The sequence below is a fragment of the Aedes aegypti genome, chromosome 1, assembly GCF_002204515.2.
Source record: "Aedes aegypti strain LVP_AGWG chromosome 1, AaegL5.0 Primary Assembly, whole genome shotgun sequence".
NCBI classification, from domain to species: Eukaryota; Metazoa; Arthropoda; class Insecta; order Diptera; family Culicidae; genus Aedes; species Aedes aegypti.
Window position 1 is genome coordinate 4,969,659 of NC_035107.1, and position 18,564 is coordinate 4,988,222.

At 35.6% G+C, this 18,564-nt stretch overlaps 1 protein-coding gene across 1 annotated transcript in view; it reads left to right on the forward strand.

Moving 5' to 3' along the window:
- The window catches only part of LOC5572379, a 516,304-nt gene extending 499,412 nt beyond the window's left edge, over nt 1-16,892 (forward strand). The window contains exon 9 of the mRNA XM_021838796.1: nt 16,428-16,892. Coding sequence (XP_021694488.1) covers nt 16,428-16,639 — 212 coding nt within the window. The 3' untranslated portion in view covers nt 16,640-16,892. The remainder of the gene's footprint in view (nt 1-16,427) is intronic.
- The last annotated feature ends 1,672 nt before the right edge of the window (nt 16,893-18,564 follow it).

Consider the following 18,564-nt stretch of genomic DNA (forward strand, 5'->3'; position numbering starts at 1 on the left):
GTCGTGGCTAAATGAATCTGTATAGGTATGACGCTGTCAGTTGCATCCGAGGGACCACTTCTGCTGTCGTACCCCTCGTTCGGAATTGTTTCCCAGTCGTTGTCGTCGCCTGCTTGGGACTTTTATGTGACACTTTTTTTTTCCTGTCTCTACGGTTACTGCTGTTAGATGGAGTTGCGTTTGTTCGTTCATTTCGGTTGGCATTCGCCGCAGTCTCTGGCTGTCCCAGGTTTTGTATGCTTCTTTTACCCATTTGTAACCATAAGTCTGTCGCTTAACGACAGTTTTCCACTACGCGAGTACAACTTCTGGCTGTGGCTTGGCGGCTGACGATGAAATGAATTTATTAAAAAAAGTGCAACCATCACCATGGGAATTCCACTGGGTTGCTGCGTGCAATAAGCTGGGTTGCAGGTTTTGCCGTTTGGAGAGCGTACCTAAGTCAAACCGAATGACATTCCCGAGTGGTATGGAAGAAAAGCTGAGCACTTTACAGCTGGAGGGGCTTTGAACCCGCTTGACAACTGTTTGTCGAGAATGGCTCTTGATGACGCATGGGAATGAAATGCTTTCAGTTTGGTTGCTTTGTTCTGGTTACAATTGTTAGAATTGCCTCTCCAAGGAGTTCCGCTTATCTAACACAGCATCGCCACGCTGTTTTCAGTGAATCACGCGACAACCGAAAGCAGAACCATTCGACCGTCGATCGACTGGTTACTGTTATACCGTCAAGCTACCATTCACCGTGCATTTAAGAAAAATTTGCACTTCAAAAAATCTATAACTTTTCCAAATAATTTGTAGCGTACTAGAATACCACAACGTAGCGTGCAATTATATCGTAATTCAGGGAAAAATCTAAAACTAGTGATACATAACAAAAAATTACTCAAAAATTATGTTTGCAACTTTCATGTTAAGGTCGTCTCGTACCGTTATATGTCACCATTTACCGTGCACACTAGTGCACCATTCACCGTGCGTATAATTTTCGTTATGATTTTATTTCGTATCTTGAAGAAACGTTGTTGATGAAGCAACTATGTTGCTAGTAGTGTGCGTAGTCATTTTTAAGTGTATTCAAATCTTCATTTACAATAAAAACGTAAAAAGTTTAAAACTCGGCAAAATATTTATTTTTTCACTAAAATCGTTAAAAGAGGTTTGACTGTATTGTCCAAATCATTCCATATTCACTCAAACACTAAATATGAAGTAGTTAAATCACGACATAACAATAAATCTAATATTATCGAATAATTTCAAGCCTTTTACACTAATGCACGGTAATAGGAACCATATATACTGAAATGGGTCCATTCACCGTGCATTTGGGTTTCCACTGAGACACAATAAAACATTCTAATTTGCATAAAATCTCATTGCTCATACGATGAAATACATCTTACTAATAGTATCCACAGTGATAACTTGTTGAAATTTTGAAAAATTTCATAATCTAACGTTAAAACGAAAAATGTGAATTTTTGGTGTTTCTACTAAGAGTATTGAAAAATCTCATTATCAAACAGAATTCACATGATTTTGACTGCATAAACTAGGTTTTTCAAAATGCTTTGTGACAAAAACTACTTCATTTCATCAGTTTTATCTTATTTTTCTGACAAAAGAATAGTTTGTGAAAATTGTATGAATATTCTGTAAGAATTTGTATATGTGCACGGTGAATGGAGGCCGCACGGTGACTGGTGACTTAACGGTAACTAGCTTCCTGTTGTATGCGATAAGCGCAATTTTTCGACATTTCCGTTGCAAAACAATACCGAGGTATAAAAAAGCGTCAATATCCTGCATATTGAATTCACAAAATAGGTTTTTTTTAATAATTCAAATAATGCTGTTTCAGCATAAAGCAGCATATTTACTTCCTTCTAATTTTTCAAGCTTTTGAGAATACCCTGGTTTACGGTAATGATGACCTCTCCAATGAGAATTTCACTAAAAAAATCCACACATTTACTTAAACTTTTACACAACCGAAAAATTTAGTTGAAAAATTAGACAAAATTACGAAACGAATTTCTCAGACGATAATTAGCGGGAATTCTTGTTGAAAAATAATGCTTAACTTTTAAAGGAGTTTCGGGCAAGTGGTCAAGTTTTCTTCAAATGAATGGTAAAAATTTAACCTGGTGTGAAAAATGCTAAAAGATTCAGCAATACAACCATTCTTTGACTATGATTTTTTTTTTAAGTTTTTTCGCATAAATATTTTTTTTTTGCATTTTTTTTAACTTTTCGATATTCTTTATAAAATTTTATACAATCAAATTCCTCAAGAAATATTGAAGAGTGACTTTAGAATTTTTGGAAACCTCTTGGAAATTAGTCAAATAATATTGTGGGACTTGTTCATTCTTTCAAAGCGAATTCCTCCTGGTGGACATTGATTCCTTCTATGACTACTTCGTAATTTGCTAAATGTTCCCGGATTTATCTACACAATTTTACTTTTGAAAGATTATGAAGAGTTCAGTTTTTCTTCGCAATCGCTCCTTAAACTTAACCTCCTTCACTGAAAGTTCTATTGGAAATTCTTTTGGGGATTTCTATAGATAGTTTTCCCAAAAATATTATCACAAATTCTTCCGCAACGTTCATCGAAAGTCCTTAAGAAATATTTCCAAAATACTTCACAAATTGCGTCCAAAATTCATCTGTCTTTTATTTCTAGAAATTTTGCTTCAATTCCACGAATTATTCCAAAATTGGGAAAAATAGTATTATTGAAATGTCACTTGCCTTCGAATTTTCAGAGGAAATTTGTTGAAAACCCCCGGAAAAACTTTTGCTTCCGAAATTATCATAGCGGTAAATGAATCTGTAAAGATACATGTAGCAATATAACTGAGAAGGCGTAAAAGATTTATAAGGATATTCACAAATAAATTTATATTGATCTTCATCCAAATCCTGAATCCAAACTCTTGGTTTGAATTTGACACGATACGAGGGCGGAATTTCTAAAGGTTTTCTGGCTGAATTCTTGAAAACCAGAATTCAAGGAAGGATATATTTCAAGGATAATTTCTAAAGATGATTCTGATGGACTATCTGGTGAAATTAATTTAAAAGGTCAATTCATTAGACAGGTTATAACGATCCTGTAATTTACCTCTATCGAAAAGATTAAAAATTATCTTTCATTGTACTATTGCCCATCTATTGTTCTACCTGCTTCAACATTTGATTGCTTGTCTTTTCTTCGCATGTCGCTTCGAGGAACTTTGTACAAAAATCTTTCCATACTCACAAAATCAATATATAAAAGAATCTAAAGAAAGGTAAAATATAGGAGTTTTGAAAAATAGAAGAATTCTTTTACGTATGGTTCCAGATTCTCAAAAGTCCATCAGGAATTCATCAAAAATAAAAAAAATCAGTGTAATGCAAAAGTGTCAACTAAGATTTTAATTTATTAAAATCTTATATTACGAATTTTACCACAAAACATCTTCGGTAATGTTCTTAAAAGTTGCAGGCGATATTTTCGCGTTAAACTTCTACAGTACTATAAAATAATCGATAATAGACCCTTCAAAAAAGTGTTTTTGGAATTTCTAAAGGTAGCAAGAATGAGTTCTACATCAATATATTTTAAAAAAAGACACTACACGTTTATGCCCCAAGTAGCCATAAGCACTAATAATAAGCCCTTAATCAGCATCATTGATGCGTACATGCATTATAATTGCACCACAAATGCTTACACACCTTATAACAGCACTTCCGCTGCATAGAAACCCTATTACAGCATCATTAATGCTTCTAAGCCTGATGCATACAGGCATTTAATAAGCACTATATTGGCTTTATATTCGAATACAGGGCTTGTTTAAATGCCATCCAGTGTTTTGACAGATATACCACGTGCTTTGTGTTTGTATGTAGTGGTAAGAGGGAGTCAAACATAAATCTTCTCACTACTGCAATTGCAGGTTTTATGACGGGGAAAAGTGATGGTTTAAATTGGTCACTTTTCTTTCCAATACTATTCATCTTATGTGGCCGTAGGAGCAAAGGAGCAGGATAACAACTCAACAATACGGGTGTCGCAGGTTCGAGACGCAAAATGAGGAATTTCATCATCATAAAACGAGGATCAAAATGTGGCAATTGCAAGTCCTCAAAAGGATGAAAACTACCTAAACGAATACTTCTGATACGGAGAAGTACTATCTGTATCATTTTATTACATTTTTTGCATACTATTAGAGGTTTCCGTTTTCATTCATTCATTTATTTACCTCGTGTACCAGTTGCTTGGCCGCATACGCGAAAGCTCTCTGGCTGCGTACGCGAAAGCGCAAAATATTCGCCCTAAAAACCTGGCGAAAACAACTGACGTTTCTCACGTGGTCTTATATCAGCATTAGGGGTGCAGAGAAGCACGGTTATATCTTGGCACTATAATGGCACGCTTTTTTGCCTTTTCTGGCATTATAATAGCATTATATGCGTATATAAAACTGACATGCATCAAATGATTACCCTATATGCGCATATAATGCTGTTACCGTGCCGCATTATCGTGCTTACTGGTTACTTGGGGCTTCCAGTGGGCTATTTGCCCTTTGAAGGAAGCACCACACTAGACAACGGACTAGCATGCAACGCCCAATGGCACAGTCGGAAAACATTCACTAACCGCCCGACTACGAAGCCCACAAATATATTCACCATAGTATCATGAAACTTCGGAGTTGATACAAAACATTATCTAAGATTTTAGTTATAAAACTAACAGTGAAAATTCCATCCATTTTAACACCAATCATTTTCTATTATAATATACGAAGAAAAAAAGAACAAAAATTTATGAAGTAAATCTTACAAGACCACTTAAGCTTTTCTGTGAGGTACATTCTCAACAAGTTTCACGAATTCTTTGATTTATTTCTTAAATTTTACAATAGGAATTTTGTAGATTTTTCCAAATTATATTTAAGCCCCAATTATTCAAAAAAAATCGAGCAAGTTTGTTCAATCTTTCTTTTGTTTCTTTTGTATGTGTTTCTTTAAAAATCTGGTATGGAGTGATTCGTAGAAGAATTTGTGAAAAAAATATTGAGCTATTCCTGGAGTTGTTTTTTGTACCACAAAATGGATAGTTGATAAATTTTGTTATACCATTTTGTCTCAAATTCCGAACAGACTCATATTCCGAACACTCGGTTTTTGTATGGCGATTTGGATGAATATTTCGCTGAAATATGTCACCAAATTGCCAGCAAATAGCAGTCAATTGCAATTCAATTTTAACGTCTACCAATCTATTTTATACTTCGGGAGTAGTTATGATTCTCTATTTGGAGACCAGTAGACCTAGCTCTGATGAATTTATTTGCGAAATTATTCATTTGAATATGATTTATTCGTGCTGTTCGGAATTTGAAGCAAGTTGTTCGGAATATGAGACAGAATGAACACAGTGTTCGACATTTGAATCAAAATGTTTTTCCAAACTATTACGTAAAAACAATGCTAAATAAGTTTCAATAAACAATTTTATCAGCCAAGCCAATAGCTAACAGTTAGACTTTGTGAAGGAATTAAAATGTTCACAAATATCACTCAATTTATGCTTATCAGATTCATTTGTAGTCGCGGCTGGCCTTAAGTGTTCGGAATATGAATCAAAACGGTATATTATTTATGGAAGAATCCTGAGATTACCATTCGCAAAATATTGGAGTTATTTTTAGAACCTGAAAGAATACTTGATGGAACTACTGAAGACAATCTCTGAGAGGTTCAAGAATGAATTGCATAATATTTCTAAATCTGGGGAAAAAATTCTTCAAAAAATTTCCAAAGTAGTGGTTAGTGCGGTTTAACGAAAAAAAAAATCTCTAAAAAATACTTAGACGAATTTCTGGTAAATTTTTCGGAAAAATCTTAGAGAAACAAAAATACAATTCTTTAAAAAATCTCTGAACAAATTTTCGCGGAAGAGTTTTTGAAAGAACAGTTTAACGTATTCCACTAGGAACTTTATATAAATGTTAAAATACTTTAATCATTTCTTAGTTAGGCATTTTTGAGTTTTGAAAGTAGGCGATTTTGAAGGAATCTAAAAAAAACAAAGATCTGCGGAGAACTTTTCTGAGAAATCATGAATAACTTTTTTTTTTCAAATAAATTGTTTTTAATTGCTTATGAAATTCTTGTGGACTATACGAGGAATCCTTACAGTCACATCTGGAAGAGTCAATCAATTTTTTCTGCAGGAAGTCTGGATTAATTGTGCGGCGATTTTTTCAAACAATCCTGTAGAGAAACTTTAGGAAGAACTTCAAAAGCAATGTAGGAAAAACTGGCGAACTCTCTGAAGAATTTGTGAATGATTCCTTGCTTGGTGATCTTGAAGACATGATTGATGAAACTCCTAGAATTGTTTATGCTACTTTTTTGGAGAAATCCTCATTCATTTCTGAATATCCTGAACAAATTATTAATGAACACAGGAGGATATTTTAAACTAACAATTGGAATTTATATGTGATAAGTACGTGAAGGACCTTCAAGGAGAAATGATTCAATGAATTGCAAATGCATTTTCTGGCGGGATTCTTCAAAAGATTGTTTAAGAAATTCGATAGTGATTCTTTGAGAATTTGCTCCCCGCCTAGGCCCCCTCCAGAAAAAAATCCTAGCTACGCCAATGGCTGCACCTCAAGCCAGCAATCCGAGGGGTGAGAGAGGTGGCTTTTAACTCATGCAATCCTTCCATACAATTACAATTACTCAGTTTTACTCAGTTCAGTTGACATTAACAGAACAACTTCTTTTGATTTGACTTCGTTGGAACTGTTCAAGAGATAAGGAAATATCTGCCGAAAATGTTACGCCTCTAATCTGTCCGTCTATAAAAGCATAACTATCCCATATGGATTTTCGAACCAACACCTTATATAATTGCAACATTCATGATATACTCCATTACGCATAAATAAATTAACACATTTTGTTTGAAAATGATGTGGAAAAATATGCAGTTGATGCAGCCTATGTTGAATAATAAAGGTATTACAGTTTCTATATGAACTTTCAACCTAAATAGCAACTGCAAAACGTGAATTGTATTTAAATTTAAAATCGGATCGAAGCCGATTCCGCCATCGGTCGAACCGAAAAATGCTGGTTCCGAATCAGCACAACCGTACGACACAAAATCCTTCACTAAACTGAGGTCTCGATTACGAGACACGCATGCAATGTCTTTTGCGCGTTATTTTTTTTTTCTGAGCTTTCCAGTTGACGGATTTCACGCCAACTCGACAAAGGGATTGGCAGCACCCCTTCAGAATTCAATGAAACTTTCTGGGTGTGAAGACTATGTGAAATTAAGATACTTTACATACTTTGTTTTTTCAAAATCGATCTAGACTAACATTTGGAAATGGTCAAAGTTTTGTTTTACTTTTTTTATAAACCCGTATAACTTGAAAACGGTAAGACCTACTAAAAAGTGTTGTATGGAGGACTGTAAAAATAAAAACACATTTTCTACACTGAAAAAAAAATATATTCAAAACTTTAAAGTCGATTTAAGAAAACGGTCACTTCAGATTTTGATCATTCTTAAGCAAAAAGTTTCGAGATTAAATTTACTAAAAGTCGTCCATACATTGCAAATTGGGTCCTAAAATGTTTAATGAATTCTCGTTTTTATTCAATAATACGAAAGAGCATGTTCTTGCAACTACTTTAGCAAGTTTTCCCGCTCAAATAACGGTTATATCATTTTTTAACTTCAATTTTAAAAATGGTTCCAAATATCAACCTTGACACTTGTGATCTTGTTTGACATTCACTTTTTCGACAAAAATGCCACAGGGCATATAGTTTTAACACTGGGGTTGTTCCTATCTGACATTTTGGAAAGGACACGGAAAACAAAATATACCCAAAATTCGAGTTTAAACCAAGGGGTGTGACAAAATCTCAAAAATCATAAAAAAATGTTTTTTGTACTTAAACCAATGAAAATCATTTCAAAATTGAGTAAACATGTGTTTCTGCCCTAAACTTAAGCGTTTGGTAATAAATATGAGACAGGGCTTTAGGATCCTATTACCAGTATTTAACGTTCGTCCTTGACGCTTTTTTGTCTTTTTTGTTTCGTAGAAAAGAAGACTGTTCTTTGCAAATAAAATCATGAGTTATGAGCTTATCAACTTTTTTTTAGGTAGATAACAATACAAACATATTCATTATTTCTTATTCATCTGGCGTTTAAGGCAGGTACGTTTAGTAAGTTTTTTTTCACAACACTTTTTCTAGAAGAGAATTTAATGGGATATGGATAAGGCTGTTACTTTTCAAAGTTTGCAATACTGTTGTGATACCTTTCGAACCATAAAAATCCGTCGGATTGTTAGACGGAGTTGATTTCCTCATAGGCAGAGGCGAAGTCCATTGATTGCTTTCATTTATAAAACATAATCACTGTATAAATCCGTTTTTTAACTATTCTCAATAAAAAATACAATTTATTTTCTGATTCAAACTCATTTATCACTTGAAAATACGATCATATTTGACAGTTTAAAACAAAATCTTTGAAAAAAAAAATTCAGTTTTGGACTTAAAAAATTCGAAGTTAGAGAAACTTTTTTCTCTAAAATATGCCCAGTTTGCAATGTATGGACGACTTTTAGTAAGTTTAATTACGAAACTTTTTGCTTAAGGACGATCGAAATCTGAAATGGCCTTTTTTTAAATTGACTTTAAAGTTTTGAATATTTTTTTTTTTGTGTAGAAAACGTGTTTTTATTTTTTTCAATATTTTTTTCTCCAACTTCAGGAAATTTCACGACAGTCATACAACACTTTTTTGTAGGTCTTACCGTTTTCGAGTTATACGGGTTTATAAAAAAAAAAAAAAAAACTTTGACCCGTTCCAAATGTTAGTCTAGATCGATTTTGAAAAAACAAAGTACGCAAAGTATCTTAGTTTCACATACTTTTGACATCCAGAAAGTTTCATTGAATTCTGAAGGGGTGCTGCCAATCGCGTGTCGATTTGGCGTGAAATCCGTCAGTTGTCAATTCTATCACGCTTAAATAAAACATACACGATAAAATTCAATTAACGCATGCACGCTGAAATCAAACATGCACGCTAAAATGCAACATGCATGCTCATATAAAACAATCAACATTTATCACCAAGTCTAGCTACCACAATCAATAGAAGCGGTATTGGTCCTTGGTGACATGGAAATTCAAAACAAATAATTAATCCATGGAAAACCAGCAGCAGTTTAAATCAAACTTGCGTTCGGCGGCGAAAAAGGTCAATGAAACCACGGTGCAAATTTCGATGGAAGGGGTTAACCTGAAGGCACGGCAGTTCAAATTTGGCAACCCTTAATAATTAACGAACTACCAATAAGAAAAAAAGATTATTATGTTATGAATTTTGACTGAAAGGCACGATTCTTTTGTCGACCAATTTTTGCGCGTTCCAGTCTTTATGCGCCTGATGAACGAACCTTGTCAAGAAGAATGATTCTTATTTTAAAACGGCTGGAAGAGAAATGTGACTACCTCCCTTCTAGAAACCTTGTACCTGACCAGAGCTGTCAAAAGTCATGAGATTCACACTACCGTAGCCAAACAAAGCAAATCACACGCTAACTTGAAAGTACCCATTAAATGGGTTTCTTCTACCCATTTTTATGAACAGTATGGAAATGTCAGAAAAAGGGTACTTTTTAGTGACATAAAAAAGAGTATATTAACCTCATTATGAAGTATCCTTATTGGCTGTATAAATGGGTAAATAGTGCACATGATAGTCAATAGCGCCATTTTCCAACTTAGTTTGTTTACCGCTCGGTGATTTGAAAAACTCATGTTGTTTTTATTTATTCGATATTAATTATGGAAGAAAATATTGCACGTACAATTTTCCGACACGTAAATATCAGTGGATACTTTCCGGTAAGTGGATCCATTATTAATCGTTTTTCTGAATGCAGAGTTTTGGACTACTGCAGCTGATTTCACTGCCGACTGCAGCAATTCCCGTAGTGCCTGGTTTGTCTGCTAGATGTTCACCGAAATGATCACAAACATGTAGAATTTGTTTGTTAAACTATGGAATAAATATACGTTGTGTTTTATTAAGTCTCTTTTGCTTTTCATCATTATACAGAACTTTTCAATTCAATACCTTTGCCATAACCTCAATCTGCAGCATCGCTCTTAAAATAATGGGGTTTTATTACCCATGTTCACATAAGAGGTCAAGAGTGAAAAATACCCATTATTTGAATCACAATGAAAAAAAAAAAAATGTATTTTTTGTAAATAAATACAGATATATTGGTCATGGTACACTTACCCGCACTTTTTAATGGGATGGGGTAAGTGGATCAATTATTGTTATCAAATATTGGCAGACTACCTACGCGGATTTGAATAAGCTTTAGTGTCATCAAGTGTTGTTTTCCTTTTAAATTTTTCATTCCTAGCTTGAGTTTTCCAAATTGACCTGAGGAAATTTCAATTAATCCACCTAAAAGTGTTTACAGTCTTTCTAGTACAAAAAAAAATGAAAATTGAAAAATTCAAACAAAATTTTTCTTGGTTTTTCTAAGCTGAAATGCAAAAGAGCAAAACATACAAATTCTCCACCTGAAAGCATATTATCGTACGTTTTTTAACCATATCGATTGTTCTAGACAAATGATATAAATTGTTCCATAAATAGAATAAAAAGATTTCAGTATGTTAAACAAAAGTAAATGTAATTAATATTTTTTAACTACGAGTGTCTTTCGAAAACATTGTTAGGAATAAATCATCAATTCTTTTGTATAACTCGGATGAATTTTCTCCAAAATATTCTAGTTACAGTGTTTGTTTTTGTTCGAATAAGAGTAAACTAATGTTCAAATATTTTTCATAATATTTTGATAAAATAAATATTTTTTTTATTTTAAAGCTATCAAAATATATAGCATAGCACTTATAACAAGAATGACAGTAATATTATTCATACTATACATGATAACATTGGCGCGGGAAGTGGGTAGGACAGGTAGGACATGTCCTACGCACGATAATACCTGGGTAGGACAGTCAAAGGGTTGTACTACCCACGATTAATATAAAACAAGTTTAGCAGAAAGATTGAAAAATAGCTTAACACTTCAGTAGTCACGCTGTTGTAGTTTGAACAACACTGGTGAAAAAAGCTTGCTTTTCGCTCACAACAGCAGCGTGGTGGTCCTGACGGTGGCGAACCGCGTGACGACTGGAAGGTTAAACTATTTTTTTTTTATCTGTTCATTATACATGAAACTCAATCAACGTCGTTAGATACGATAAGGTATTTAATGGAGTTTCTGCAAGATAAAACATTGTTCAAACATCTTTAGGCAAGCAATTTGGCCTATTTTTTATTTTATAATTTTATGAAATAAAGTTGGGTTAGATATAAACATAAAGGATATTCATATTTTTTAATGAATGATAACAAAAGTTGATTCAATCAGTAATGCCAAAGGCAGCACTGGAATAAGGTTTCTTTTTAGAGATTTGGTCTCTGTTTTATTGAAAATTTCTAAAAAGTCTATATTTTTTAAATGAAGATCTCTAAAGTATCTATTCAATCCAAAAAGGTTTCTAAAGTCTCTTCTTCCTTATTCTGCTTGTATTGAATCCTGATTCAAAATTGTACAGGCACCAAGAAACCCGAAGATAAGCAGTAGGAATTATCATAGTGATTTTATTTAGTATACTTTCAGGGTTTCCTACAGGGATCTCTAGAGAAATATTTCTAGAAATTTCTCTATCGATTGTTCCAGAAATTCGTCAAGCGATTTTTCAAACGATGCAAAAAAGAATTTCTCTAGAATTTGATCCAGGAAATCCATAAGAATTCCAAAGCTACTATCTGCAGTAATTTCCTCGGGCCTCACTACGATTTTTTTTTTCAAAACTGTTCTAGAATTTCCTCAAGACCAGATATTTCCTTCAACCGAATTCGCCAGTTGTTACTCCAGACAGTGTTGATAGACTCACACTCAAATCTCAATCAATACGCTCTCCCGCGAGAGCAAACTCATTAGAGATCTGCTTCGCAAATCTCACGCTTGAAATTTTGATGCAAAATCACGCAATCAACTCAAACCGTAAAAAATGATTCAGACGCAAAACCCGTCAACTCGTGGAACCCGAATGTTGTTGTTTACGTTAGAAAGGGTTACTGTAATGTTACCAAACTAACAACAAATTATTGCCACAAACAGTGGAAATAAGAGACAATGAGTCAAAAAGATGAGCCAACTCATCCATGATTTTTCAACTGCTGAGTTACTTGATTGACAACTCACGCATGAAAAATCTCAAGCGTGAGTTATGAGAAATTGAGTTTTTTGCAACACTGACTCCAGGAGATCTTCCAAAGATTTCTACAGAATTTCTTTCGAGGACAATAATAAGTTTAGTCCAGAGTGTTTGAAAATAATAGCTCAAGGATTTTTTATCAATGAACTTTGCAAGAACTCCTTCGTCTGTTCATGTAGATTTCTATAAAAAATCATCCACGTTTTCTCTCAGTAATCGGATATTCCTTGGCGTGTCCTTAAAACAACCAATTTTACCAAGCATTTATTAAAAAGTTTCTCATAAAATTTCAATGCAATCTTCAAAAGTTTGTTTAAATTTTCCTACTACAGCAAATATCCCAATATTTCTTTCGATTATTCCTACATATATTTCTATAGAGATTTTGTCTGTTTTTCGAGAAATTTCTTTAGAAAACTCTGAGGAATACTATTCCGATATTCAATTTTTTTCCGATTATCTTAAAAAAATATTCAGGAAATCTTCTTCAACTTCCTCAAAAGCCCAGAAGGTTTTTCAGATAACATTGTTCATTGAAGGTGACTTTTAAACATACCCCAGTTTTACCAGAGGTTACTCTAGATTTACTTTAAAAATACCACACGGATTTATTTTTCAGAAAAAAAAATCCCAGGCATTCCCCTAGAAATTCTCAAGAAAAAACTGGATAAATTTGTTTACAAATCTTAGATGGAACCTCTGGAGCAAATGCTGAAGGTATCTTTATAGAAATTTCTAGTTGAAATCTTTACACATCCTGAAAAACAATTTTAAAGGAAATCCCTAGAATTTTCTGGTGAAGCTATTGATTGGAATTTAGAAGATGTTTTGACCGGGATGTCCCAGGGAAATCGGTGAATAAAATCTTGGAGGAGTAAGGACTTTCTTTAAAAATATGTCAAATAAATTTTGGAGAAATTCAGATGAATTCTGAAATAATCTTCGAAGAATTTCCATAAAGGTATCTTCCATAAAATTCTTGTAGAAATTCCATAGGAAAATTCGTGGAAAAATTCATTGGAAAACAATCACCAAATAAATTTGTTTAAACATTTCCGAAGTAATATTGTGTATTTCTTTCACTACTGGACTGCGAAGTGCGGCTTCATAAGTGCGAAAATGTGAATAAAAGTGCGAGATTGCATCGAATCATGTTGGTATCTTCAGAGCACTTATTCTTTGGACTGCGATGAATAACCGCGCTGAAGACACTGACTCGATTTGATGCAATCGCGCACTTTTATTAGCGTTCCCGCACTTCTAAAAACTTCTGCGATAGTCCAGTGGTGAAAGAAATGCGCAATATCTGAATGTTTGGGCAAATACCTGAATAAATTTCTGATGAAATTTTTAGGGAGAATAATGAGAAAAGCATACATACTATGAAGAATTAAGGTGATTATTTAACGAAGCCTAAATTTAAATTTTCAAGTGCACAAGACTGGAGAATCTGACAACAGCTCACGTTGAAAATTAATCAAATTACTTGCATGCTGGTGGTGACTAATGGGATAAATTTTCAACGCGGAGCGCTGTTTGGTTCTCAAGTCTTGTGCTCTTTAAAATTTGAGTTGTGGCTTCGTTTTCTAATCACCTTAAACTCTTATTTTATAGCTCTCATTAGGTTTTGTTTGAAAAAAAAAACGAGGCAGTCTTCTAAGATTTACGTGTTTTTTTTTTGTTGAGCGAAAAAATCGCATGATAATATCGTTAGAACGCTGGGAAACAGTACAATTTCCTCAAGTCAACTCAAAGCCGACCAAAATGTATGTTTCAATTTCCAGTTCAGGTTAACATTTTTCTTTGCTTCACTATGCAAACATATTTGCCAACGTTTGTCCTACCCATGGTTGCGAACGTGGACGCGCCTCTGCATGATAACATCACATTTGCTTTGAGAATAGAGTTTTTTTTATAGGTGATCCACTTACCCCACCATGGTGGGGCAAGTGGATCATTTGGGGCAAATATTCAAGTCCCTCATGCTCAATAGATAACAATCAGAAAAATCAAAATAATTGACGATTTGAAGTATAATAGTCCCTCATTTGTCATGCACAGGAAAAAGTTTGAATTACATTATTAACGTTAGCTGTACATAACAATGAAGTTGACTATTGATTTTTCTGTATCCACTTACCCCACGGTACCTTATACATAAGACTGATGCAAATTTTGAAGTTTTTGCTCCCCTATGCTTAAACGATGTCAATTATGATGAAAATGATCCTTCCAACATTTGAAGTGATTCGGAAGAAATTTGGTTGTGCACACGCTATTTGAAATTTATATGGAGATTTCTATGGAAAACGCCAATCTATTGTGTTCAGCCCTCTAATACGTCATCATAATATTTTAGGTAAAAGTGAGCACACTCATCTTTTGTGAAAGCTTCCCAGCTACAACTTTGCCGAAGACCACATTCCGATGGGACGCAAGGATTATTTGTTATTATTGATAACAAAGTCCAAATCGTGCTGAGATGATCATTCAATTACTTTCAGAGCAACACTGCTTTTTTGCTGTAGAACATAGTAGCCTGGATTACTTTGATCTATGCTTCCCGCCAGGAGCACCGCTGTTGCCTGCCGAACAGTTGGTGAGGCATGCTACATGCAAACCAGCTTTATAATGAAGAATAACAATTTATCGTGAGGTCCAATCAAAAAGTGGTCTTTGGCAAAGTTGTAGCTGGGAAGTTTTCACATAAGATGAGTGTGTTCACTTTTCCATAAAATATTATGATGACGTGTTAGAGGGCTGAACACAAAAGATTGGCGTTTTCCATAGTAATCTCCATATAAACTTCAAATGGCGTGTGCACAGTCAAATTTCTTCCGAATCACTTCAAACTTTGGGAGAATGCTATTTACCATAATTGACATCGTTTAAGCATAGGGGAGCAAACATTTCAAAATTTGCATCAGTCTAATATACATGCATACACACATTTGTCCCGCGGTCCATCAGGTTTACATAGAACATGGGACAAGTAGGCGTAGAAGGACAATATTTTCAATATAAATAATAATGGAATGGTGTTTGTGTGTCATGAGTTGGTTTGAGAACGGGTCACCGGCTTTGAACGATGCTTTCTTCGTTTTGTTTGTCGATGGTTCCGACGGCTTCGTGTACACAATGTCACGGGAAATGTATATAAAACCTAGGAGAAATAAAACTTTTATTATGTATGGCAGCCTTCAAAGCGTCATAAAATGACCTAATGAGAAGCAAGACGAATTTTAGAGAACCTTTCTAAATAGTTATTCCCTGGGAGGGAGAAATCGATACGAAATTTGTGTACGTCAAGGTAAGCCGAGATGCTGCTGTCACGAACTGTCACTGTGAGCTGGGATCTTAAACAATGGACAAACATGATAGAAGCGCTGATCAAAATATATATTTGCATTTCATCAAAGGCGACAAAAATCGAAATAGAATCAAATCATGCATATTCAAAAGAAATGTCACGAGAGCTCCATATGTTCTGATTGAATATAAGGTATTGAAATACGTATCTTTTTCCTTTTTCAATGAAAATTAAAACTATGGCTCGTTATCCTTGATTGTCCAGAACGACCGAAGGTACACAACAAAAGAAAACTAGCGATTTTCATCAAGTCTGTCTTGAGTGTCGTTCATAAGCTGGGAGTTATCTTGTAGTTCGTAGAAAACTTTACTCCATATTTCGGACCTATGCACGGGTTCACTATTTTACGTTTTAGCGATGCTGTGTTTTTTATGCGGAAACCATGGAAACCAGTGAATTCGGCACCGCTCAAACGTCAGATTAGTGAACTCGTGCATCGTTCCATAGCAGCCTCCTTTGATTTCTGTGCGTAGGCTGCCTTCTCATAGATAATTTTGTTTAAGGCGCATATCATCGAATTATTTTAGATAATCATATATTAAAGCTCCATCGTCTAATTATTGCACTCATCTTTCAAGGTCAACCGAGATGGTCAAAATTTAGCTAGATGTAATCAACAGTGTACACCTTGAATTCATCACCTCTTCTACTTTCTGTCTCTCTCCCTCCACAGTCGACATCGAGCAGAACGACCTAACGTCTCCGGAACCCTCAACCGGATCGCTAGCGCACGCCAAATCCGACGCCGTGCAGACGTCCAACTTCCAGACGAGTTCCGGCCTCTGTCGGAACCTGTTGGCCCTGCAGTGTGGCTTCGTTGCCCTGCTGTTACTGTACCACCGGAGATCGGCAGCAGCGTGGTTTCTGCCCTCGTCGCTAGCGTAGATCTCACCTCGCCCCGCCGCGAGCCGAAATCACCTTCTCCGAATCAATCGAACAAAAATCGTGCCCTGCGTGCAGCTATTAGACGAGACGAGGGGGGATGGAATGGAAGTACAGAAGAGGGCGCATCCGCCGCCAGGAGGTGATTCCAGCGGGACACGAAAAGTCAGTCAGCCAAAGCCAACTGCGGATCGGGGCGCGCACGAGGAAGGTAAGTGTGTCTTTTCGTTGAATAGAAATGGGTTTTCGTCGAACGTCAGCGAGTCAAAAATGTCTCGAGCGACACCAGCGTCATTGTCATCTGTCATTGATCCCATTTTAGGGATTTGGGCGCGGGTGGTTGGGAAAAGCTTCGTGGAATTTGAGGGTATGCGATATTTTGGATCATTAATCGGAAATTTTCCATATTTCGTTTCATTTCGCTTCCATCAGTGTTACAAATTCTGTGTAACGTTTCGTATGATATCAACACGAGAAAATGCACATCGCATGCCCTTAGTGAGATTTGCCATCGGAGCTTTTCCATGTAAGCGCCATGCTCTGCTAATTGAAATGGCTATTTTTTGGCAGCAAAGTAAGCCGGATTGTCGTGCTCCAGAAGCAAAAGCGAGTCTAAAAATAGTAGGCGAAGCCCGTCGCCGAAGCAACAAGCGAGCTGTTGAAAGCCGTTTATTCTTAACAAGAGCGGGAAAAAAGGCAAACGATGAATGTAGAATAAGGGAAAGCGCACCAACCGAATCCCAAGTGGTGTGAAATTTCATTTCCAGCATTGACTGCGTGCAACAGGAAAGGCGCTCATGTGCAAGTGAGAGCCCAGCGGCTCAAGCGAGGATTGCTTTGATTTGCTACGTGGAAAGCTGAAAAAGACACTGTTTCTGGCACGGTTCTTTTTTCTCGATTCGCCGAATTCAGCGTGCTTTTCAACTCTATTTGTCGGATTCATTTCAGATAAGCTCCACAGAGCAAACACAGAGAGGCATAAACCGCGTACCCAAAAGCAAACAAGCTCGCCGGTTCGCTGTTTGTTTATCGTTCATCTGGGCGGACCGAGAAAACATAATCGTTAAAATATTTTTCACTGTGTTTCTCGGATTTTGTTGTTGAAATTTGGTTTGTGTTTTTTTTTTGGTGGCCAATATTATTAATTCATCCTCTGGTTATGGTGAGTGTCTTTCCCACGCCATTGTCGCTCGGCACTCCAGTCCAACGAAATTAGTTTAATGTGTAGTGCCATTACATCGTTTGGCACTTTGTTCGGAATGTTCACCACAGCAGGCCATGTTGAATAAGAGAGCAGAGCAACACATTGTCGATGATGAGACGCAATGGTGTCGTCATAGTTGTCTCAACATGCTGTTTTTGGAGCTTGGTGAAAGTTTTATAGTCATTATGCAGTACTTGTTTAGGAGCTCGGGATGAGTACTTTTGAAGTTTAAACAGCATCATCATTTACTAGCGAACGGTGTCGTTTATTTGGGAGAAGTTACTTCTAAACTATTCCGAAGAGTGAGTGGAGCGCTATCTTGGATTTCGAACGAAGGAAGTTTTTGCTCTTGTGGATGAATATTTTGGAGAATTTTAAAACCCTGCGGTAACGCGCACTATTAGCGAATTTGGAGTCATGAGTTCGATTCTTACCAAAAAAAAAAATAGTAACTGTTTCTTAATATCACTCCAATTTGTCCATTGATCATGACCCCACAGTTATGAATAAATTAGTGTTGAATCCCCGCTATTAAATTCTATAAAAGAACATAGAAATCATACAATTTCAATATAAAACCACGAAATGTATCGTTCAAATTGTAACTTCAGTTTGTAAGCTATTCTGAGTGTAATATTACCCCAGGACCAGAGCTATGTTGGTCGCTCCTTCCTAGTTGTCGACTCACCATTTTGCAACCCAAAATCTATCTTCTATCTCCTGT